The 26,019-nt window shown below is 40.1% G+C and overlaps 1 protein-coding gene across 1 annotated transcript in view; it reads right to left on the bottom strand.

Annotated features, from left to right (window-relative positions):
* Positions 1-4,077, bottom strand: part of ANXA10 (annexin A10) — a 52,758-nt gene extending 48,681 nt beyond the window's left edge. The window contains exon 1 of the mRNA XM_054990305.1: positions 3,991-4,077. Within this exon, the coding sequence (XP_054846280.1) occupies positions 3,991-4,008 (18 nt within the window). The 5' untranslated portion in view covers positions 4,009-4,077. The remainder of the gene's footprint in view (positions 1-3,990) is intronic.
* Between the last annotated feature and the right edge of the window lie 21,942 nt (positions 4,078-26,019).

Genomic DNA, 26,019 nt, shown 5'->3' with positions numbered 1-26,019 from the left:
TTTTTCAGCTGAGAATTCAGGCTTTAAAGCAAACTACATTTTATACGTATGAATTAGATCTGCTTCTGCAAATAAGTCCTTTGTGAAACTGCTTTATTGCTAGAACAAAAAATAGCTAAGGGGAGTTGGGTTTTATTGTATGAATTTGTTATATTTGATGGATGCCTTTTTATAGCTTGGAATAATAGCCTGTTTCTTAAAACATATAAGCTTAGATATGAAATCTTGTATATTTTCCTGAAATAAGTAGTTTGAAAAGGTTTTTTTTGAAATGTCCGTGTTGTATAAGTATTCATTTTCTGGATGTGATCATTGGTAATCAGAGTACAGTATAGTAAATATTCAAAACAGTTTGCATAATCTTGCTTTAATAATCCTTAGAGTGACCCTGTAAGGCAGGCCCATTATTAACCTCATATTACAGAATGGTTGGGTGAAGCAGGGGAGGTCTGAAAGACAGTGGCGTACTTAAAACCTTCCAGCCACTCTATGCCTTGAACTTAGATTTGAGCCGAAGACATTCTGCTTGTACCTCTGTGATATGGGTTCTGCACTATTCCACATACCTCACTGAACTTTGCACTTTCTGTGCCTTATGCCATGTCAGCAAGCCCGGTGCTTCCATGGAGGTGGTGCCGGCAGCCACCTTGAGCACTGAACTCTGAAGGAGACACCATGCTGGCCCCTGATGACCCCCCCCCCAGATTGGAAACGGGCTGTGTCCCTGCTCGCCTCTTTGTTCCTTTGCCGCTGCTGCCTGCCTCGGCTCGGCTTTTGGCGAGCCGGGCACCCAGGCTGCGCAGTACTGAGTGGGGAAGCAAGCAGGGACGTGGGCCGCCTCCCTGCCCCTTTGCCACTGTGGCCCACCTCAGGTGAGGGGGACGCTCCTGTGCAATGATGTCACAAGTGACATCATCGCACAGGGTGAGGGGCGCAAGTAGGTATCTCACCTCAGGTGCCAGAAACCCTGGCACCAGCCCTGCATGTCAGGTTCCAGAGCGATAACATAAATAGGTTTGTTGGGCTCTTATTAGGCTGCATTTGGCTCTCAAAATAAAGATATATCTCTGGTTGACAGGCAGTTGAGAACATTACCTAGTCTGCACTTTAGTTATGTAATATACTCAGCTGCGTTAGAATTGTTCAGTCAGTGATGATTTGCAAAAGTGAGACTAATGGAGAAATCAAGATTTGATTCCAGTAGCGCCTTTCATACAGCTCCAGTTTATAGCAAGGCCTTTGCCCTGCCACTGGCTCTCTTTTTAAACCACCCTTCCTGGCTAACGTTGCATCTACCAACGTGTTCTTTACGTGTCAGATATCTCATGTAGAGAGACTCTTAGGCCTAAAACCAAAATACAACGTTATTCAAATGTTGAAGTTGGTTAAACAGAAATTAAAGAAACAAACTTGAATAGTACGGTGCTAAAACAATTACCAGGACTGGTGGCAATCCATTGTGAATGCAGTTCAAATAATTAGGGCAAGTATTTGTCTTCTCATGTATACTAAGAAAGAAATCACTGTTCACGCCTTAGAAATTCCTGTATTGATTATTTTTTCAAGGAAATTTGTGAGGCATGCACTAAAAAACATTTTGTAAGAATAAAATATTGCTAATAATATTAATAATGAACTCTTTAAGAGGTGCAATTGCCCACACACCCACATATTTATTGTCAGACTCAGTTAACTTTATTCAGTATGGCACAACTTTATGAGCTGGTGACTTTGACAAGCACTATATGATATATTCACTGACAGAAAGTGTTACACACACACACACACACACATATATATATATGTAACACTTTCTGTCAGTGAATATATCATATTCACTGTGTTACATATATATATGTGTTACATATATATATGTGTGTGTTATGTATATGTATATGTATATAAAGTGTTATATATATATATATATATATATATATATATATATATATATATATATATATATATATATATATATATATATATGTAACACTTTCTGTCAGTGAATATATCATATAGTGCTTGTCAAAGTCACCAGCTCATAAAGTTGTGTATATATAAACCACCCTTCCCAGCTAACGTTGCATCTACCAACATGTTCTTTATGTGTCAGATATCTCATGTAGAGAGACTCTTAGGCCTAAAACCAAAATACATATTATACATATCTATAATATATAGAATATATATATTCTAATATAATCAAATGTAGCTAAACTTACTAAATCTCTTGAGATAGCATGTTTTCATAAAAACCAAGGTAATAGCTTTGCCACCCCCCTGCTGAGGGCCCACACCTGCTGCCCCCTGACCTGACCCTGCTCACTTGGCTGGCAGGGGAAGAAATGGCATCATTTTCCAGCAGAAAGTAAGGGCTGCAGTATGCACTGAAGCCCAAAATTATGCATTTGGAGGTTTCAGTACACCCATCATTTCCTATGAAGCCTCCAAAGAAACAAAATGTAAATAAGATGGTGGGACCTGCTGAAATGAAATGAGGACAATGCTGCTATCCTTAGGGTTGCCAGCTCCAGATAGGGAAATTCCTAGAGATTGTGGGGATGAAGCCTAGAGGGGGTGAGGTTTCGGGAGGGGAGGGACCTCAGCAGGGTATAATGCCATAGAATCCACCCTCCACCAGAGCCATTTTCACCAAGGAAATTGATCTCTCTTGTCTGAAGATCAGTTGCAATTTTTGGAGATCTTCAGCCTCCACCAAGAGATTGGCAACCTGAGCTATCCTGGGACATTACCTTGAGAGTAACAGTGCAATCTTAAGAACACTTTACTGGGCGTAAGCCCTAGTGAATAGACCTTAGTTGACCAGTTTATAATTGCTGTCTAAGTCCTGTTGAACCTGGACTTTAGTAAATATAAACAGAACTGAGTTGCATCTGCCTCAGTACAGGATTGTGGTTAGAATGTGCATATGTACTTCTACCATAAAAATATACCGAGAATTAGGGGAAAATGGTAAGGTCATTTCTATTTCCTCTTTTTTATTCGGTCTTTACTTATTTAATTAATCCTCCTTCCTTAGTTAGGATATTTTCAAGGAAGGCAATCAAACAAGATGTATATGTGTATTTCAAACAAGATACATAAATTTGCTGTTAGAAAAATGGAACCCAATGTTTATAATTCAATATTAACATGCTGTTATTCCTATCAATGTTAATGAGTCTATGACCAGGCTGTAAAATTACACGAAGACAAGAGAGGTTAGATGCTACTTGGACATTTTTCAATCCCTGTTCATTTCAGTAGAATGTGCATAGTGAATGATGAACACCAAGCACCAGCGCTTGATGATGAATTGTGCCCACTGCAGTTTATCTTGTAAACTACACACAGAATATGACTTCCATCTCTGGACAACCGCATCTTGCCCACAACACATCAGCAACCCGCTAAACAGCAGGCAACAGACACCCAAGGGAATAAGGGTTAAACTATTCCCCCATGTGAACGCAGATGCTGCTGCCACACTTATTATTACGGCATGGATTTGCTCTGGTAACACCGCTGTGTGATACACTAAACTTTTGCTATGTGCTGCTTTTTAAATTTTTTAAAAATTATTTATATGTAATAGATGTAGATGAGATGATTGTGTTTTTTAATGATGTGTATGTTTGTATTCTGTTATCCGCCCTCAGCCTGCGAAAGCAGGGAGGGCGGAATATAAATACAATAAATTAAATTAATTAAATTAAATTAAGGCAAGCTCCTGAGCCACTGGCAGTGCCACCACGACTCAGTTTACTCAGATTCAGCTATCATCTCTTTCCCTTTTTTGTTTGCCAACACAGAGATACACAATGTGGGTCTTTTTGGTACTTTGGCCAAAAAGAATGCAGACCCCTGTTGTAGACAGAGAAACAAATTCATAAATAATATGGCAATTGATGACAGATTGTCCACGCTGGATTCCTGTTAATACTTGCAGCAAAGCAGTAAATAACTTCAAAATTAAAAATATTTTGTACTTACATAATTCATGCTATACATTTTGGCCACAAGGCTTCAAATACAAAGCTAGTATGAAGCTTGGTTCAGGAACAGAGGCTGAAAAGTCAAGTACTGCCTTGATATGTAGAGGTAGGGCAAGTGCATATCAAACTGATAATTTTCTCCAATCACTTCCGCTTCCAAGGTTACCAGGTAGGGGAAGTAGATACTATATGTTCCTTGCTTTTGCAGATTCACTGTGTGTACATAGTCATTACTCAGGTATGAATAAATAGAACTGTTTCATTAAACAAACAGAGATATTAACGCCATAACCTATTGACTGTTATGCTGAAACAAATGGAGAATTTAACAAATGATAGAATGAAATGTTAATCTATAGAAATACTGGTGTTAATGATTTACTTTCAGGTTGAAACAGGACCTTGCTCACATTTTCCTGTTACTGACTCAATATCTTGATTATGAAAAAAATTGCAGTGTTTTAAGCAGATAAAGAGGGTGGATTTTGTCTGCAGCTTTTACATAGTCTAAGAGAAACTGCAGCATCTCTGGTGACATTTTTTTTTTAAGTTATAAAGATTTTGAGAAACAGAGTGTGGGGCTGTGGGTCAGTAAGAGCGCATCAGCTTGGCATGCAGAAGGTCCTATCCCTGGTATCTCCACGGTTAAAAGAATCAGGCAGCAAGTGGTGTGACAGACCTCTGCCCAGGACCCTGGACAGCCCCACTGCCAGGCAGAGTAGACAATACTGATCTTGAAGGTCACTCTCAACATTACTTCTTTCGCAAGCCAACCCAGGCTCGTGCAGACACACAGCAGCTTTGGAGAATGGCTTGCCTAAAAAAGGAGATCCCAAATGGACTTGGAAAGCTGCTGTCAGGGGAGGGAGAGCTCCTACCTTTCTCCCAAGCATTTTTAATTTAACGTATTACATTTCTAACCCGTCCTCCTTGTGAACGTGCTCAGGACAGGTTGATAAATCATATGTAGGCCCCAGAAACCTAATTAAAGGATTCCATGTTTGGGCCGTTAGCAGAGTCTATCGTTTGGCATAGGAAGTGTGATTATAGGTAGTTGTGAGCTGGTTCTGCTGGCTGCTGTGTGTGCAGGGGAGAAAATAACAAAAAGCATACACTTGCTTATGTTTAGAAAAGAAATAAGAGTTCTTTATTGTAGGAACTCCATACTCTGATAGGAAAGGAGGAGAGACAGATCCTAACTACCTATGTAGTCTAAGGATGGACATGGATGCTAGGACAAGTCCTGCATCCATGTTTCCAAGATGGAGGGAGGAAAGGAAAGAGATGTTGCCTAGAACAATGCCAGGAAAAGAAGAACTGAGAGGGAGAAAGTCAGGAGGAGGAAATCCTGAAAATAGCAATCTACATATCAAAGGACACGCAGAGCAGAAAACAGCAAACAGTAAACAGAGTGCCCTGACCTCTATCTTTCTTACCCTTTGGTTTGTCCCCCTGTGAAACCTGAGGAAAGGGACAACGCTGAATCCACCTCTTCCAACACAGGTAACAACATTGTTAGACTACAATAGCAAAAACAGTGAAGGGGGGACCATTTTCCCATTTCTGCCACCTCACATTGACAAAATACGTCCATGTGGAACAGACAAAATGGGAAACTCTTCCACTTCCGCTCTTTTTGCACGGGGCAGGGGAAGCTTGGGAGAAAGGCAAGAAGGAAGGATCATTGAGGGACTGGCAGCCCAAACAAAAAAGCCTTCACAGTGAAAGAAGGGGACAGACAAATGTCACTGGAAAGACCATCCATAATATTGGTGCCATAACCGAGAAGGCTCTGAACACAAAATCCGTTTTCACACGGCCACGTGCCCAGAAGATCTCACAAAACTCACGGCATAAAAGTGTCTTCCTAGCGTGATTTCTCAGCATGATCCTATTTAATGGCACTTTTTCTGATGTTATCGGGTCATTAAAGGGGATCATGCTGGGAGATCGTGCTAGGAAGACACTTCATGCCGTGAGTTTGCACAATTTCCTGGGGCGCGTGTGAAAACGGCCAAAGTATTAGCTTATCCCTGCAGCCATCTTTTGGTATTTTCATTTATTTTTGCTGATGAGTAGTTGAAATTCATTGACATTCCCCTTTGGTTCAATACAAATTGGATTATATTGACAAGAATGCAACAACAAACCTAACAATTCTGAAACACTTTAGTGATCAGGGATTCTCAGACAGTTCGTATAACACCTGAATTCTACTGAGTGTTAAATTGGGCATGTAATAGTATCTTCTAAAATCGCATTTTCATCTAAGTGCAAATATGAAGTATTAAATGATGGGTTTAATACTGAAGCTTCATGCACACTAAACAGAAACTTGCAACTAATTTGCTGCAGGTGAACTAATGATGGAACCAACAGCCACAAAAAGAGAAAAGGGTCCCAACAAAGCCAATTACCACCAAGGGCAAGATGCCCTAGGAACCCAATAAATCAATAAATTATTTACTCAAAATATTATTATTCGTGTCTTGCTCACCATGTGAATAAAAGATATACAATCAGTCAAATTTTTACAATGTGTACATATACAATTACATAAATACACACATATGTCCCATAATAGCTGCAAAGAGACAATGATAATTCTATAACTTCCTATACAAATTTGCTGGAGTAATGACAGTTCTTGGAATGATTCTTCCTCGTGTCCTCACACTCCAAATATGTGGTGATGCCAACAGGATGGTCAGTATATGGTAAGTGTTCAAAAACAGCGATGTCAGAAGAGCCTGATAGGATCCCTCTGGATCTCCAGGTAGGTGGCAACGAGCCCGCCAGCTTAGAGTTGCTCGTTTTGGTTTCCCTTCATCCTGGCCTCCTCTATGCACATAATAGTCCTAGTCACACTCTCCAGATACAGCAGGTAAATTAGCGTTGATTGGAATTGGAAAGTTTCTATCTGGAGAGTGTGACTAGGACTATTATGTGCATAGAGGAGGCCAGGATGAAGGGAAACCAAAACGAGCAACTCTAAGCTGGCGGGCTCGTTGCCACCTACCTGGAGATCCAGAGGGATCCTATCAGGCTCTTCTGACATCGCTGTTTTTGAACACTTACCTTATACTGACCATCCTGTTGGCATCACCACATATTTGGAGTGTGAGGACACGAGGAAGAATCATTCCAAGAACTGTCATTACTCCAGCAAATTTGTATAGGAAGTTATAGAATTATCATTGTCTCTTTGCAGCTATTATGGGACATATGTGTGTATTTATGTAATTGTATATGTACACATTGTAAAAATTTGACTGATTGTATATCTTTTATTCACATGGTGAGCAAGACACGAATAATAATATTTTGAGTAAATAATTTATTGATTTATTGGGTTCCTAGGGCATCTTGCCCTTGGTGGTAATTGGAACGAATGATGGAAACCAACAAAGTAATCCTAAACAAGAGTTCTGAATTCATTGTCCTGCAAGTATACTAACCATTCTTACACTCTTTTCCTGATGTACTAATAATTCTTTTCTTACCTATACTTTTGTCTACTTTAACACTATATTAAGATTTTGTTTTTATAGAATTGGCCATTTTTCTGGTATAAAGAACAACTTTTGGGTTTGGGGCATACCGGTGGAAATTAATTCTCAGTCTAAAACACAGTCTAAAACACAGAGGTGAGTTTTAGACATACCTGCTCACCCTCTGCAGTGGTTATGATGAATGCTCTTAGTATTCCATTGTGGTTGCTCAAACATAAAGCAATATTGCCAAAGGTCATACTTTAAAAACAGAGAGAGGTCTGCAGACAGCTGTGGCAGTGGCAGTATATTCCAGTGCAGTTGTTTATTCATCTTCAGTTTTTAAAAACAACAGGGTAGCCAAAAGAAGCACTATAAGATAAACACATCTGAAACAACTGTAGTAATTCTGTGTGTGTGTGTTTCTGTATGCAATTTAAATTAATGTAATTATTGTTTTGAACTGTTGAAGATCTCAAAGTACATCTATCCCACTTTCCTAAAAGGCTTAATAATTCTACCTTTTATCATCATAACTGAATCAATTGTATTATTCGTTTCATGAATTTGAAAGAGGTGTGTGTGTGTATAGTTTTGCTTAAAATACTTTTTCTGTATTTTAATTCTTGATTTCTGCATAATTTCCTTAATACAGATTGTCCTTCCTGCAACTGCTATTACTACTAGCAAGGAATAAAATAAGGTAACCTCCAATCTAGTAGAAATGGAGGAGGGGATATCTTGTCTCATTACACTCTAGTGCTTGAAGCGTGTTTTCTCCCCAACAGGCTGCACTACAAGAAGTGAGCCAGGCTGGGAGAAAAATTCCTAAAGGAGAGTCCTGCAAGATAAGTATCTATTTATTTATAGCTGTAGACTTTCTTTCTTGGACCCTTTGTTCCCCACTAAACCAACTGGCTGGTGGGGAGTGGGGAATTCGGCACCATGCCGGTATGCAACATTACTTCCAGCATGAAAACTTTTAACCATAGTTTGGTGTGGATCCAAGTGTTTTTTGGATGCAATGAAGCAAAGCTAGAAGCAACATCACACATTGGCGCAGTGCTGAAGAGCTTGTCTTCACTCCACATACACCCATTCTCCTGCTGTAGTGCCAGGCCCACCTGGCATGTAATAGATCCCCAGCCACTTCAGATATGAATGGGCGGACTCACTACTTAGCAATCTTTCTGTTACACACTATTTGTGTTCACTATTAACATTTGCCAAATGTCTGTTTCTCTTCATGCTCTGCACGTATTTTAGTTGCCTGTAAATTGTGGGTACTTTCTCCTATTTGCATAAAATTTGACAGGGAGGATCCCTTGTTTGAGGGGTGTCTGTGTGTTATGTGCCATCAAGTTGTCTCCGACCTATGGTGACCCTATGAGTGAAAGACCTCCGAAACATTCTATCTTGAACAGACTTGCTCAGATCCTGCAAACTGGAGGACGTGGCTTCTTTTATTGAGTCAAGCCATCTTGATTTAGGTCTTCCTCTTTTCCTACTGCCTTCCATTTTTCCTAGCATTATTGACTTTTCCAGAGAATCTTGTCTTCTCATGATGTGACCAAAGTACGATAGCTTTAGTCTTGTCATTTTAGCTTCTAAGGAGAATTCAGGCTTGATTTGATCTAGTACCCATTTATTTGTCTTTTGGGCTGTCCATGGTATCCGCGAAACTCTCCTCCAGCGCCACATTTCAAATGAATCAATTTTCTTCCTGTCAGCTTTCTTTACTGTCCAACTTTCACATCCATACATGACAATGGGGAATACCATACTTGGGATTATCTTGATCTTGGTTTCCAGAGAGATATCTTTATCTTTAAGGATCAGGGTACAACCCCTGTAAATGTCAACCCAATTGATAAGCATCTGGGAATATGTTTCTCATTGAAACAAATAATAGAATAAACAAGTTGAGCATATGCAGTAATCATAAAGAGAAAAAAAATTAAAACTCAAGTAACTCAAAATGAAATGTGATCTTCACCATCTGGATTACAGACACCTCCTTAAAAGCAATCTTCTGCTCCCTTAAAAACTAAGGGATTTATTATATATTTGAATTTTTCATAGAAATGTCACAGATTCAACCTCTTGCATTTCCTGGTCTTTTACCCTCAGTGTTCACAATTTTCTCCCCTCTGTGTATATATTTATCTGCGTAATGAAGTTTCACTTCATACTTCTGATGAAGTAGTCCATGAAAACTTTTGCTACAATAAGTCTTTAAGGTACCACAAGACCCTTTTTTGGGGTGGTACAACAGGCTAATATACTGGAATGAGGGATTTCATTGTATTTTTATTTTATTTATTATATTTCTAACTCGCCCTTCCCGCAAGCAGGCTCAGGGCGAGGTACAACAGATTATAAAAATATAATACAAATATTAAAACCATAAAACAACAGTTCATCATAAAATCAACAAACAGATGATAACTATCCCAAGATGGGGTCAATTACAGATTCCTGCCCATCAACATACAGGAGGAGGGAAGTGGACAGATAATGTACTGCAACTTATATGTGGGTCAGCAACGAATGGGCATTACATAGCCCCGTGCTGTACCCATATGTCGGGCAGCCGGCTGGTGGACACTGTATAACCCCACACTTAGTGGGAGGCTGAGTGAGGATCTCATGCTTATTTATCCATCTTATTTATCTCTGTTAATTAGATTTTCATCATATAACTAATGGTTATGAACATAAAATCCACAAGAGGGGTCATATGGTGCTACAGGATATATTTCTGCAGAAAAACAGAAAAATATGAATGCTTTTAAAAAAAGGTAACTGGGGAAAAAACTCCCGAAGCAATGAAAGTGATCTATGCACATGTGCAGAGGTTACAGGAGAAAAAAAGAACTAACAACAGAAGGATTGTTCTGCTGGTCATTTTACTTTACTTCTCTTTCAGAAAATCATCTCGTTCTTCTTCCATTTTCCTCCCTTTCTCTTTCTTGCCTTCCTTCTTTGCAGTTTGCATCTAACTTCAGCAATGGTTCTAAAGGGACTTCCACGAAACTATTTTCTTCCTTACTTCCAGAAGCTGCAAGACCACGATGTTTATTAGAATTCTGTTTATGTTTATTAGAATTCTGATTGACCTTGCCTTTGTTGGTGAAAATCCTGACTAAAAACAATTCAGTTTAATTAATTTCTAATTAGATAGCCCTATACTTATAAAAGAATACTTTAATTAAAATGAGGAGTAAAAATGAGCGAGTATCAAATTATCATATTCATTTCCCTGGAAATGAGATTCTAGCACATCAATCATGCATGTTAATTAAAACAAAGTTCACTTTGTTGATGTAAAATAAGCTTCAGGTGTTGCTGTAGAGACTCCTCTGAGAATTGAAATATGCGGTCAAGAAAATACACTTGGTAGCATTGTTAGGTCTGCAAGTGCTAATGATAGACATTAAAACATGCTCCACAAATATCCAACTTTTCTCTCATTCCGTGTCTACTTTGGTGAAATAAAATGATTCTTCTGCATTTAGGGGATACTGTGGCAGGAGGCCTCCCTCTGGCAGCCTTTATTACCCACCACCACTTGGACTGGTTGAGGCAAAACACAAGGCTGACAGACAATGTTCCACTTGGTACCTCGTAAGTTGTGCAGGCATGCTTTAATAGCCCTGTGCAAATACAAATAGGATGACTTTTAGGATTGTCTTCACATGAAGATTCAAGGTTTCTTCAAGTACCCCCACTTGATAAGCTGACTGAAAAATCCCAGTAAACAAAATACAATCTCTTGGTGCGCAGCTGTTGCTACGGCAACAGATAAATGGTTTTAAAAATGATTGCATTGGTAAATAGAACTCCCCCCCTCACTGAAAATGTTGTTTATGGGGGTTACAATTAAATGTTTAGTGGTGAACAGCACCGTGAGAAAGCTAACACAGATGGCTGAGAATCTCTCTCTAATGGTTGTATTACTTTTAAGTACTATAAACACTGTCAAACAAATACAGAGCACTTAAAACATCCTTGAAGACTGAGAACAGAATTTAAAAAATCACTTTGTCAGTCTTGTTCTTATATTTTGCAGGTTAGTGTTGACAATGCAATTTACAATCTTATTTCGGTAGTGTATTTCTGAGATATTTACCTTTGAAAATTGGAATAAAAATGAAGACATTATTAAGGGTACTAGAATAGCCTGATATTCAAAGAAGCCTTGGTTGCAGACTAGCCAGCAGCCCAGTTTGCGGACTGCAGGGTGAAGGCACAGGGTGATGATGTCCATGCTGGTGGTGTCCTGGGTGACCTCTGGAGGCCCCACATGGCAGCATAGGAGCCAACCACTTTGAACCACCAGCCTAGCCAATCAGGCGCGGGCAGGCTGGGCCTGGGGGTGGAGCTGGGTGGCGCAGTCAGGTCCACCTGGTGGGCTCTTAAGAAGGTAGCTCCCGGGCCACATGGTCATTCCTGTGCTGTTGATATCCCACCCTCCCTCAGTCTGGGCTAGCTGGGACTGGCATTTTGTTATTGCATGTATTGGGTCTGTGTGGGGTGAGGTCTTCACGATTGCACTTTGTATCCTTTCACAACTTTGGGGCTGATGGTTTGGCATTGGGCATTGATCTTTTGAAGGGAAACAGCCTGCATGCACCATTTCCCCATAGCTGGGGATCATCTTGTGGGATCTTGGGGGCAATGCAGGGCAGAGACGAGCCCAGCTCTGGGGCCATCAGGGCATATTCACTCCCACATGACAGGGGAGCCACACAAAGGCATACATCCAGGTCTTCCCAATTGCTTTCATCCTATGGTGCCCCCCTCAACGGGTGGTCTGAGGGGGTGAGTCATTGGCTGGCAGGCAGGCCAGCCGATACCGGGATCCATGCTCCATGCAGCACCAAGGCTCCTTTAAGCTGTATTCAATAAAATTATGGTTTTTTAAACTCCAAGATGTGTTTCTATGTCTGGTGGCATGCCTCTCAACCACACCCCTCAAGCTTGCCCTGAAACCAATTAATTTTGAGCTGCTATTTCTTGTTTATATTCTGGAAGTATTAAATTGTATTATTGGCCTTTTTCTACACATTTAGGTTGAAGGCAACAAAATTTTCAGAAAATTTGCAGCAGCCCAGACTTTTAGTGCAGAACTTTCCAAATAGAAATCCATATGGATTTACACCTAATTAAAAAGGTTAAGAGAAGATGTAGATTCCCCTACCCCATCCCAAGCAGAAGGCATGTGGTCCATTTATATTTTCCTACTGGCTGTTAACATTCCTTTTCATCATCAGTACACATTCCTAGAGTCCTCTCAGAACATTCATAGAAATGTTTCTGGACGGAGGAGGAGACGTTCTACCTCCTAACCCTTAAGTGTCTTTCTCCTAGTTTCTGGTTACTTCAGCACCTGTGCTTGTCCTTCCCTTGGTCCCCTCTTTCCTCCATTATTCCCCTTACTGCTTTCTTTATGATATCTTCCCTTCCTTCTTGTCATTAGATTCGTGGCACTGAAGCATTTTAATTTCTAAAATAAAAGGTATTTGGGCTTAGGGTTACCAGGGTCATTTCTGCACGTCCCGGTATAGAACTAAACTCACGGACTGAGAGCGTCTTCTTGGTGCAATTTCTGATGTCATCGCACCACGAGAGCGCTCTTGTGGCACAATGATGTCAGAAAACGCACCAGGAAGATGCTCTCGGTCCATGAGTTTAGTGTTATGCCAGAATGTGTGGAAACAGCCTAGGTCTCAGGGTTTGAACTGAAGGTTCATGTATAGACAATCTTGACAATCTTGACCAGTTTCTCCGCTTCCAGTCAGAGCAACAAGAGATAGCTAGACAAAAGGTAGTCAGTCCTGTTTCTACTAACTACCTTCCTCTGAGGCTGGGGAGACACAGAGCAGGGCCTCTATAGATCTTGTTGGTCAGGTTCATATGATCATACCCTAGTCTTAGAATGTACTTTTACAGCATAATTTCTTGGAATTCAGCTTTCATGTATTAGACTGAGGTGGGAGTTATGCATTCATGTTATGTGATTTTTTAAAATGAAATATAGATGCTGGGATTGTGATTAAAAGGGAACTCGGGTGTGGGGGGAAAGGGGCTGTGACGGATTGCACTTAACAGCAGGTTTCCTCAGTGCAGGAAAATCAGAGAGCTAGAAGGGGAAGGGTTAACTATTCCCTAGAATGGAGAGCTTGAGTGACAGGGTCTCCTTTTCTGATTGGTCAGCACAAGCTTTAAAAAAAACCCTATATGCTCAACTATGGAGTGGGTTTTTTATTATTCAGGACTGGAGTTTCTATCAGTTAGAACTAGTCTGAAGGCAGTCAGTTGGCTTCTAACAGGATTTGGAGTTGGATTCTGACAAGAAAAGTCAAACAGGTTCACCTTTAGAGTGAAGGAAGAAGACTCCTTTGCCTTAACTGTAGTTTTACTGTCCTGAGAAAGACTTCTGTCTAACAATTCAAAGTTTAAGTGTCAGCATAAGCTGAAGTAAGCTATACACAGACTCCAGAGAACTGGGGGTGTTTTTTGGGCAAGAGTGATTGGGTAGTGGGTTGAGAATGCCTTTCAAGCCAAAAAGGTTATATCGTCTGAGGAGAGGAAGATTAATACCTGCCTAATTTTGAAGGGGGTTTGGCTCTGAGAGGGACCTTGGGTCTGTTGTGAAAGGGAAACAGTTTTAGACTACTCAGGAGATAGAAATACCCTCTAGTTTCTAGAAAAGGGTGAGTTAGGTGCAGAAAGAAAGTGACTAACTCCAGAAAACGTGAATTGTCATAGGAAACGTCCTGAAGAAATATTGTTGCTGTAACTTTTATACTAAGTAAAACACCTCTCACGGTTAAGAACCAAGAATATATGAAAATAAGCTTCAAAGATACTATTTTGCCTGCTACACAAAGTGTATTCTGTAAAATCAACAAATTTTTAACTTCATGCTTCCATTCTCTGACTATACTTATTCAATCCCTGCCTGTTAAATGAAGTTATTTGTTTTTGAATGTTAAACAATCTCTAGTGCCATTTCCAAGCTCAATAAGAAGAGCAAGAACCTGCTTTTCCCCAACAGGTTCTTGGGCTGGGCAAAAAGCCAAAATTATACCGGCATGTAAGGGTGAGACAAACAAGACTTTCAAAACCATAAATATTAACACGCTACTTGGGGCAGCTCAGCGAAAGTAGGGAGACTGAATTTTGGTGGGAAAATCTGCCTCATAGTGAGGAGAGTGAAGGGGGGGGTCAATCATAAGGGCTTTGAAAATCACTACTTTAAAGCTGTTTTTACCCTGGCTGAGGATGAGGATGAAAGCAGACAAAGGAGAGGGGCAATTTTGAACAATGGGACAATGACTTGAGGAAGAAGGGTTAAATATCAACCTCTCTTACTCCCTCTTTAAATGGCAGCACCGGTAGCTCAGCTTTTCTCTTTCTTTCTTTCTTTCTTTCTTTCTTTCTTTCTTTCTTTCTTTCTTTCTTTCTTTCTTTCTTTCTTTCTTTCTTTCTTTCTTTCTTTCTTTCTTTCTTTCCATCCTGAACAGAATGGTGGAACTGTTCTAGAACTTCTTCTAAATACATAGATTGGATCTTATGAACCACAAGTGCTGCTATTAGAAGCAGCTCTTGCCCTTTGCTGAATTGTTCTCCAGTACTGCATCTCCATGTGGCATGTGATTTTTTCCCCACAAGGATCCTCTGACTGCTAGCAGTAGTTTGTTCCACATGGAGAACAGAAAGGGGGAGATAAGATCCATATTCACAAGCGTTTGTCATATTGAGTGCGTAGTGGAAGAGTTCACTCACCAATAGTCCATACTGAAACCCATGGAACGGAAAAAGAAAGTAATTTAGAAAAAGAGGTGGTTGCTCGTGACTTTGCCGCAATTTTTTTAACTGCATTTGCTGCAACTTTTTGTACCACTTTGTTGGCCTCTCTTTTGGGCTGTAATTGGGGGTATTAATGATAGCTTTTAGTAGATACTATTTATAAAGTGTAAAAAAGAGAAAAACAAATTATAGCTGGAAAGACTCCAAACAAAACTTATAAAAGACTGGGGTGCTTGGGACATTATCCTGCTTTGAAATTAGTTGTATATAGTTAAGCTTCCCAGCCATTTATTAAATTTAAATACAATTCTCATTTTACTTCACTCCTTTTGCATTGTTCATTCTTCTCACAACTAATAAAATATTAACTTTTGCCTGATTTGGGAGTTGCCTAAGACCAAGGGATTCTCTGGAACTGGTGTTAACCACTAATTTTGCAGCTGTGGCTGTCAGTATTAACAATGTTCAAATCTTTTTTTTTCTTTACCCTATAGCTTGCATGTTATTATCTCTTCTATCTTCTAATTGGCAATCAAGTTTGGAGCAAGGAAGATAAAGAGGCTGCATGCTGTGCTTCTAGGGAGTTAAATAAACTGCAATATTAACTTATTAACTTACAAATTCATGTGGACCATCATATTAATGCTCTGGAAATATGTGAACCAAAATGGCATATAGCTTATTTTGTATTTTACTTGGCTTGTCTGCCAAAGAAGAATTTTAACACTGTTTTCTTTTTGTCAAACCAACTATAAGAAAGGTCTGGGTCACACTTGAATGTATGAGACAATCCAAGAAGGAAATAAACTATAGGATAGCAAGAAACAAGGAAAACCCTGTAAACTCAAATGTCAGTGACCACAATTATTGATTTCTTAGGAAGGTACTACTTCTTACAGATATAGAGCAGTTTTGCAAACGTTGAAAATTCTGTTTAGTTTTTACATTTGTTACCCAGTTTTCTGTTGGCTTAATCAAGCTAACAAATCAAAATTGCACAAAAGATAGAACAATTTAAAACAAAATAATTGTATAAGCATATGGAATATTATTCTTGATGGAGTTTGAGGACAATTGATCTGAGCCCTTCCTCGGTTTCAAGAACTTGGGAGGCCTTTCATGAGCACTATTGGTGATGGCAGATGGAGGGCTGGGGTCGGCCTTTCCTTAACAGCTAATAGTCTTCTAAAGTAACCTCATTTCCCTCTTAAAAAGCTGTTTTTGCTGCATTCTGTTTCTTTTTAAATATATCACCGAATCAAGAGATGTTAATGTAATGAATTTCCAAGGTACAGAGGCCATGGAAATGTTCCTATTTGTAGGTTCTGTGTTGTGTCATCATATGGTCACTGTGTGTTGATCCTTTGTCTTTAGATAGTTTTGACACAAAACTGTTATTTATGTATGATGACGCAAATGCCACATCCTGTTCAGAGATGCTGCATAGGTATGCAAAAGTTGTTTCTTCAAACTATGATGCTGCTCAAGGAATGCAAATCTTGAATCCTTAAACAAATCTTTAATCCATAACTTCAGATGGCTTGCCCAATGATGCCATCCATTCTCGGTGTACTCACTGAGGCATCAGTCCTCCAAGCAATCCTCCTGTAGAAGCTACAGTCATTTCAATAGACTTGTGCCAGAGTGGATCTCTTTGGGTTGTACTCCAAGGATGTTGAAAAAAATCTGCATGAATATACAGGTATTCAAATAAATAATGTATTGAGTAGAGCTTTCATTTGTTTCCAATTTGTTCAGTTCTGCCTATTTTCCCTTTTTTGCTCTCAAGGTTGCTTCCCATTTTGTTTTCAATTTTCTGTTCACCCTCCATAACTGTGCACTCTCAGTCATATGATATTATTCCTGCTTAATGTTTGCAGAGCTGAAACCTTTTATGAACAGTGGGAGTGTTTGAATAATGTATGGCAAGCATGAAGAGCTGTACTAGTGCATAATCACAACACTGTTTGTAGGACTTCTGCTTTCCCAGCATAGTTCTGTGTACTGGAAAGTCATTAATATGAATATTTGCAGAGGTAAGTGAAGGGGAATAAGCTCTTGAGCCAATTATCCACAAGGTCAATTCCTAGAAAGAACAGTGTAACAATGGGACAGTTGTCCCAGGCCTTGATTTGAAGATAGGGCATGGCAGGAGCTCTTGAGACGTCTATCTGATTTCCCATTTGGTTTGACCATGAGTCTTCTAGCATGGCTTGACCACTATGCAGACTATTTACCTCCTACCCTTCCTTTGCCATAAGCTCCACTGCTACAGGATTTGGCAGCATGATGAAACATTTCCTGTGCTTTTTATTCTTCTAACAGAGATGCTTATAAAAAAAAATCAGCAAGCATTTAAATAAACCATTGGAGAAAAGAAATGACTTCATGTAAGAGAAGATACTTCATATAAAAGATTCAACCGTCAAATTGCTAGCATAAATAACATAGGACTTTATTTGATATTCCAGCTTTATATCACTTTATAATCCATTTATTGATTGACATAATAACAGGAAATGCCACACAAGAGGGAGAGTCCTTGTTTTGCTCAATGTGTTCCATTCTAAATCAGATTTAAGACTGTTAATGGTTGTTTTTCTGAGCTCTGTTTCTGAGTAACATCTGTTATCTTGACTCTGGCACCTGAGATGCATACATCTTGTCAGTGTGTCTCAATTCTAATTTACTAGGGGAAAGAATTGATGCTATCACCTCATTTTTAAAAATGAGAACAGAGGGTGATGTGTACGTTTCCTTCTCTTCCTCTTCACACTTCATAGGATTTTCAAATCTGTTTAGCAGGCATCATAATTTCTGAAATTTACAAGGAACAACTTATTGAAAAAACACCTGGAGTGGCAGAAAATGTGTTTGCCTTGCCTTTAGTCCAGCTATTACTAACAAGAATCTGAAACACATGATTCCAGCTTCCTAGTGCCTAAATGTGTTTTATTTTCCAGGGTGTAGAATTTTTCCCTAATACTTCTAGTATTTTTAATATTTGATAGTGTTTCTAAGTAATGGCAACATTAAAAATGCATAATTATCAGACATAGTTCAGGAAATGTTAGTACCTGATGCAGAAAATGTAAATGTCAATGACCCAATAATAGAAAATTATGTTTACATTATTAAAATCAGTGAGGCCCTCTCAAGGAGGGCAGGAAACAGCCAGGTACTCCTCTACCATTCCTGAATTCAGACCAGCAGAGAAGAGAAATTTGCTGATTCACCGGTGGGCTGTATTGGCACCGAGAGCAGGATGCAGTGGAGGTGTGGTCAGTCAGAAAGAGCTGGAGTGTCCACCTAATTTCTGGTGCAGCCACATGGTTAGCGCCATTCCATCTGGATCCCTGGCAGGAGCAGCCCAAGGTGGCTCTACTGCAGCAGGCAAGAAATGAAGAAAGCACGCAAGGGGACTGGTGGTCTCTCGCTCAGATGCCAGTCTCCCCAGCAGCACTGCACCTTTGCTGAGGTGTTACAACAACCGGGCGTCTGCTGCTATGCTTTGGGAGGGGTTCACCAAAGGGTTCAGAATACCTTATGAAGGGCCATGCTTAGCCATGGACATGGCCAACCTGAAGTCAGCTAGGGACCTCCCTGAAGTGGTGGCAGCCAAAATCCTGAAAGAGCTGAGTGCAGGACGGGTGGCTGGCCTGTTTGACTCTCCTCCCATCCCAAACCTGAGAGTGTCCTTGTTTGGCGTGTTCCCAAAGAAGGTCCCCGGAGAATATTGCTTGATCCATCACCTGTCATACCCAAAAGGGGCCTCCATGAATGATGCAATCCCTCTGGAGCTTTGCTCCGACACTATACCTCATTTGACCAGGCAGTAAATCTGGTGTGTGCCTGCGGCCGTGAGGCACTCGTTGGCTGAGTGTGACATCTAGTTGGCCTTCCGGCTTCTGCCAGTCCACCCCGAGGACATGTGCCTACTGGGGTTCAAATTCCAAGGCAAATGGTATGTGGACAAGGCGATGCCTATGGGTTGTGTGGTGGCCTGCTCGGCCTTCAGGACCTTCAACACCTTCCTGGAATGGGCTGTGAAAGTTCGAGTGGGCTCTCTTTTCATTACTTATTATCTCGTTTTTTCATGGTGGGCCCAGCAGGCAGCACTGACTGCCAGAAGCTACTTCATCTGTTCCTGGAGGTGACCGCTGAGTTGGGGGTCCCGTTAGCCCATGAGAAGACGGAGGGCCCCTCTAACTGCATAGCTTACCTGGGGATTTTGAGAGACACCGTGCAGGGCACTTGCAGCCTACCCCAGGGCAAGCTAGAAACTCTCCGCGAGAGAGTAAGCAACACACTTGGTTCGAAGAAGAAGACACTGTGGGAGGACCAATCCCTCCTGGGTAGCAAGAACTTTGCCTGCAGGGTAGTGGCACCCGGGAGGCAATTCTGTGCTCGCCTCGCCAGGGCAACTGCGGGAGTGACGGCCCCCCATCATCACATTCAGATCACTGAGTGGTTGAAAACTGATCTGCGGATTTGGCAAACCTTCTTGAAAACCCACAACAGCGTATCTTGTTGGCGTGAGTCCATGGAGATGGGGGCAGCTTTCCAAGTACACTCAGACGCCGTGTGGGGCGTGGGGTTTGGGGTGTACTGGGAAGGATGATGGTGTGCACAATGATGGCCGGGGGCCTGGAAGGACAGCGGCATCCTCAGAGACCTTACATTCCTGGAGCTCTTTCCAATTCTGGTTGTGGTGGTCCTTTGGACCAGCCAGTTCAGCAACAGGAAGGTCCTCTTTTGGTGCGGCAACCAAGCAGTAGTGAGAGTGGTAAAAAGGCAACCGTCTCACTTGGAGCGGGTCATGCGACTGGTGTGCAGGCTGGTACTCCTTTGCTTACAGCACAACATTGTGTTCGGGGCTCGCCACATTTTTGGGGTGAAGAACGACATGGCAGATGCCTTTTCTCACTTTCAGGAAGACAGATTTCGGGACATGGCACCAGACACCAAACAGCGCCCAGACCCCTTCCCAGAGGAGCTGAGGGAACTTGGGAGCACTAGATCATCCTAGGAGTTCTGAACTCCCTAGCGCCATCCACTAGGCACGCATATGGGGCAGATGTTTTGGCATTCATGGCCTTCCTCTACGGGTGGCTTGGCTGGACAGAGGGTGAGGTACCAGAGAAGGTGTTCTTGGAATACTTGTCTATGCTTCTATCAAGGTCATGAGTAGTGTAGTAATTAGTACTTTGTTGTCGTCGTCGTCGTCATCATCATCATCATCAATTTATATACCACTCTTCAGGACAACTTAACCCCCACTCAGAGCAGTTTACAAAGCGTGTTATTATTACCCTCATAACAATCATCCTGTGTCTTGGGTGGGGCTGAGAGAACTCTGAGAGAGCTGTGACTGACCAAAGGTCACTCAGCTGGCTTCAAGCAGAGGAGTGGTGAATCAAACCCAGTTCTCCAGATTAGAGTCCTGCTGCTTTTAACCACTACTCCAAATGGATGGATATGGCAATCATTGACATTACTCTGTGAACCTATAATGGCTATCAGTTACATACAGAATTTCTTTATCACAATCTTCTATATTGATTTTTTAAAGAAAACATTTCATTTGAGAATCTCATTTATAGAAAATGAAAGTCAAATGTAGAATACACAATCTCATGCCCTTCTTTCCTCTTCTTTTCTATTTCCAGACCAGCCCAGCCACAAATCAATAAGATATGGATTATGCATACTTGTGGTGCGTTGGATTTGTCCACTATTTTATGCTAGAGGCTTATATCTTCAGTAACTGTAAATGTTGTGGATTGTGAACTACTCCTTTTTCACTCAAAACATCATCAAATTATAAAATATCGAATAGCTACCCATGACTACATTTAAAACTTCTAACTGCTATTTCCCTCTACTTTTTAGGTTTTTCAGTCTTCTTACTTGAATATGAACTTATCTTAATTCAATTTTTTCTTGATCTTCAGCTATATAATTAAAAAAAAAAACCCTTTCCATTTATCTTGAAATTTTGAAGACGGGCTATTATATATAACAAAAATTTAATTTTGTCATTGTTGAATATTCATTTAATTTATTCTTCCATTTATTCAAGTCTGAGCATTTCACTACTTTTTATTTTGCTGCAAATCTTACTCTTGATCACTGTCACCATGTACTTAAATAGTTCACTGTGTGTTTTTGTAATCTTACTTGGTAAAATAATAACATATTTTTCAGATCCATCGGGAATTTTTTTTAAAATTTTAATATCTTTTGCATTTCTTCATGTATCCATTTTTTTTCTTGCTTCCTTGCATGTCCACCACATATAATAAAATATTGTGTCTGTATTCGGACATTTCCAGCACTTCTCATTATCATCTTTATTTGTTTTTGCTAATCTTTAGGGCTAATATACCATCTAAAACATTTTATACCAATTCTCCCTTAATATTGGACATTCAGTAAACTTAATTTCTTTAGTCCATAAATTTTCCCATTGACTCATGTGTCTGTTTTCTCCAAAATTTTGCATTCATTTTATCATACACTTTTTAACTTGTGTTGTTTCAGTGTCATATTGCAATAACATTTTAGAAATTTTTCCTAATAGGCATCTTAAATCTCTGGTGATTATTTGTTCAAAAGTGGTTTTCTTTCCTAGCTGCCTCCCCCCTTTGGCTATTTGTTCTTTCAGTTTAGATATCATTTGATGATATAATAACCACGAGATATTTTTCTTTCTTCTTGAACCACTTTCCAGGATTTTATTTTTCCTTGTTTGTCCATCATATACTCATAGATAATATAATCAATTTTTTTCTTGTACTATTATCACAATATATGTCTACCAGGGATGTCTGTGGTGAGGTTGGTGAACTTATTCTATTTCTGCATTGAAACCATATTCTTGACTTCCAGGATGAGACAGGGAAATCACGACAGGGGAGTTTTATGAGCTCCCTGCCCTGACCTTCCTGGTTCCTTGGGAGCCGAGAGATCAGACCCCCCAAGCCCTCCTCCTGGAGAGGGGAGGCAGGCTGGAACAAGGTGGAAGAGCTTAGGGGGACTGGCGAACCCCCAGGAGCCCAGATACCGGTTCTGAAAGTGAGGACCAAAGAAGGAGCCATTATGGCTACATAGCTGTGAAACCAGGAGCCAAACAGGCGGAAAGAAACCACAGCAAATCAACCAAATTCTTAACAAGACAGATAAAAAATAATTTTAAGAGAGCTCAACTGACCCCACAGCCTTCCATTAAGTAAGTGGACAGTTTTATGATTTTATGAGGGCAATCCAGCATAATTGTGTTGCGGCCGCTCGAGAGAGCTGGGAGGGGCAGAGATGGGAAAGGAATTCTAAAGAGACTCAGCAACTGCTGGAAAGCTATAAATCTTTGAACATAATTAATCAAAACAAAGCTTTTTACCACTTCTTGAAATGGCTTCATGGGAAGAAGAGGTACTCGCTAATTTGCAAGAAATATCTAAAATAATGACTGAATTACTAATTAAAGCAGACGGGATATTTGGAGTGGAAAAGGACAAACAGGTCACAAGAAATTACAATCGAGAAAAAATTTCTAAAGGGACAGATTTAACTGAAAGAAAAATAGAGCCAAATGAGGGGGAAAACAGTCTGCGACACAGTTTGCAAAATGGATGATCTTATCAGGATGTTCCCTTCAAGGCACAGAACTTTAGCAAAGAAAAGGCAGAGCCACGAAGCAGACCTGCACGGAGAGAATCAAGCATGCCAACACAGAAAGGGGAAAAAAGAATGCAGAGGATCTTAAAGCAGGAAAACAAGCAGAGAAATAACTACATTCATATTGACCCCCTTCAGAAATGGCTGGAAGACAAGAGAATCTACCTTTGGTGGCCCAGATGGATTAAGGATTGGATGTATTACTTTTCATGAAGAGAGAAGAAAAAACAATGATCAGAATCTTAGGACACATTAGGACTCATTAATGCAGACCTAACCTCTTACTCAAATAGCTTTTCACTTCTTTCCTTATTTTCTCTTTTCTATATAACACTATATAGTATATGTTAATGGGCCTTTGGAGTTTACTAACTGTTCTCAGATTGTACTCCTTCTCAAAATATAAAATACTGGTTAAGTTAAATGACCACCTACTCTTCTCAACCTTATGAGTATGAGAACCCAAGTAAATAAGTGCAGATAGTCAAAATAAAATAGATGAAGGAGTTACTATTTTTAAAAGGCAAAATTGTGTTTCAATTATATAATTATGTGCTCACTCTAGTCTTACCAATATGAAAACCTAAGTAAATAAGTTTGGTTAGAACAAAATAGATGAAAGATATATATATATATATATATATTCTATATATATATTCTATATATATATAGAATATAAAATTGTCTTTAAACTAAATATTGATTTGGCCTCTACACCCTTACTATTATGAAAATCCAAGCAGACAAGTTTGGAAGGTATGGCCAGAACAGATACAAGAAAGAGAGGAAATTAACAAAAAAATTGCTCTTTTCTTTATGTTGATGTATATTACTGTCCTGCTGATATTGTATGTTTTGCTATATCCACCTTCCACTCCTGGAACGATCATGGATCTAAGATCCCTGATTAAAAGGTAAGAGAGGTGAAATGCGATCTATCTATAATATGCACAAAAGAAATTTTTTTAATTAGAAATATAAGGTACAGAGTAAGTGGATTAAAAAGTATAGACATTAAATAAAAACTATAGAAAATAAAAGGGAATTTTGAAGGTATATGGGGCGCTAATTACATATATAGTGGCTTTTTATATCTAGATGGATGGTTATGTGTCTTGTATATGAATCTCATAAATGCTTATGGCCTGTTGTAACCCCTCCCTGTATACTATAAAAACCCAATAAAAATTGGGGGGGGAAGAAAAAAAAAGAAACCATATTCTTAATATGCCATCTTTCAAAATATGATTGCCATCTTGTTTTTGAATTGGTTTTAGTGATTTCTTAATCCATAAATAGTTATGTATTCCTTCTTTAACATCGATTGTCTCCAGTTTAACATTCCTTTGATCTGAGTTTATAATCCAGTCTGACACTCAGACTAGTGCAGCTGCTTGGCGATATAATTTGATATTTGCTACGGCTAAGCCAATTTATAAATTTCTGATGCAAGCAATGAACAGACAATAAAACATACTGATTTATAGAAGTTTCTTGTATGCCCAAATGGATGCTTTACCATCAGCAGTATTAACTGGCTGTTACTCAAGGATTTCCTATTCTGAAAGAATTTGCTTATGCTCTGTGGGAAGACTAGAGACTAAAAGTGGGCACAGTCTGGAAAATGGACCTAAATTAGACATGGCCCAGCCCTGTTTGTGGTTCACAAACACACAGATTGTGAAACTCACCTTTGTCATGAATTTTGGTCCATTTGGGCCAGTCTGTTGGTCCGTAGTCTGTGAGTCCAGACATCCTGGTGCCAATCTATCATTTCCCTAAGCAATGGAGGGGATGTCTGCAGACCTTTTGCAGACCTTAAAAACTTAATAGGCATCTCTGCCTATTCTGCTCCCATTCTGCTCTATGGAGCAAGGAGGAAGAATGAATTCCCTAGGCAATGGAGGGGTGGACATTCTGCAGCCAATCTTAGCCCTCAAAACCTTGACAGGCAGCTCTGCCTGCCAAGCAGAGAGCTCCCATTCTGCAAGGAAGAGGTGGACATTCTGCAGCCAATCTTAGCCCTCAAAACTTTGATAGGCAGCTCTGCCTGCCAACCAGAGAGCTACCATTCTTCTCTATGCGAGCAAGAAGCAAGAATTAATTCCCTAGGCAACGGCTGGGAAGGTGTCTGTGTGGTGAGCGAAGGGGCTCTTCCCCACGCTTTTCTGTTTGATTTTGCCTCATTGCAACTTTTTGGTGCTGCTAGCCAATGCAACTCAATTGGCATTTGTGACTCCACTATCTACTGGAAGTTTCCTGGGGGTGGCCACTTTGGGGGTCTGTAACTCGGATGTCTGAAATGCAATCTTGACCAATTTCGAGGGTTGCTGTAGGAGAGCCTGCTGAAGATTCTCTGTGAGTTTGGGCTCTCTGGGTGTGAAGAGGTGGAGCCAGGGATGTTGGAAGTGACAGACCATGGACTGACGAACCAGTCCGCAAACTGGGCTGGTCTGTGAAAAGTTCGTGGTCCCGTGATCTGTGAAAATCAAAGGACCACAGGCCCAGCAGTCCATGAGGTTTTCCAGTCCGTGCCCACCTCTAATAGAGACTATAGCACATATTGCATTTGATTATCCATTGAGAGCTGAAGCTAGGAAGAAGTTTCTTTGCCTTTATTTACTTTAATTCCTGAGTCTAGTAAGAAAAATTAATCTAATATTAGTTGGCTTCTTTCAGATTTTGATTGTTATGTTACCTTTTGCATGGCAAAGTTTTTTGCAACCCTATACTGAGTGCATTTCTCTTCTGTTTTAGCCCATATGGCTTTTAACAGTATAATTAAAATAAATAAGTTTCTCATAGTTATTAAACAATCACTGTTTTTTCCATTCATTTTCCTGAATGGAAAGTTTTGGGTTGGATCCAGCCAGCTTTTTGGCTCAGTCTTAACCTATTTCCCTCCTTATTACAGCACTCATTCCATGTTGCATTTGCCCATGAAGATGCCACGATCCCAACCTAGCCTTTTTGATGGTAAAAGGGAACACTTTCCTCCCTTTCTCATCAATGGAAAAACTGGTTGGATCCAACCCTTCATA

The sequence above is a fragment of the Eublepharis macularius genome, chromosome 10 (genome assembly GCF_028583425.1).
Source record: "Eublepharis macularius isolate TG4126 chromosome 10, MPM_Emac_v1.0, whole genome shotgun sequence".
Classification (NCBI taxonomy): Eukaryota; Metazoa; Chordata; class Lepidosauria; order Squamata; family Eublepharidae; genus Eublepharis; species Eublepharis macularius.
The sequence above is the reverse complement of the archived record's forward strand: the minus strand, read 5'-3'. Positions and strand labels throughout refer to the sequence as shown.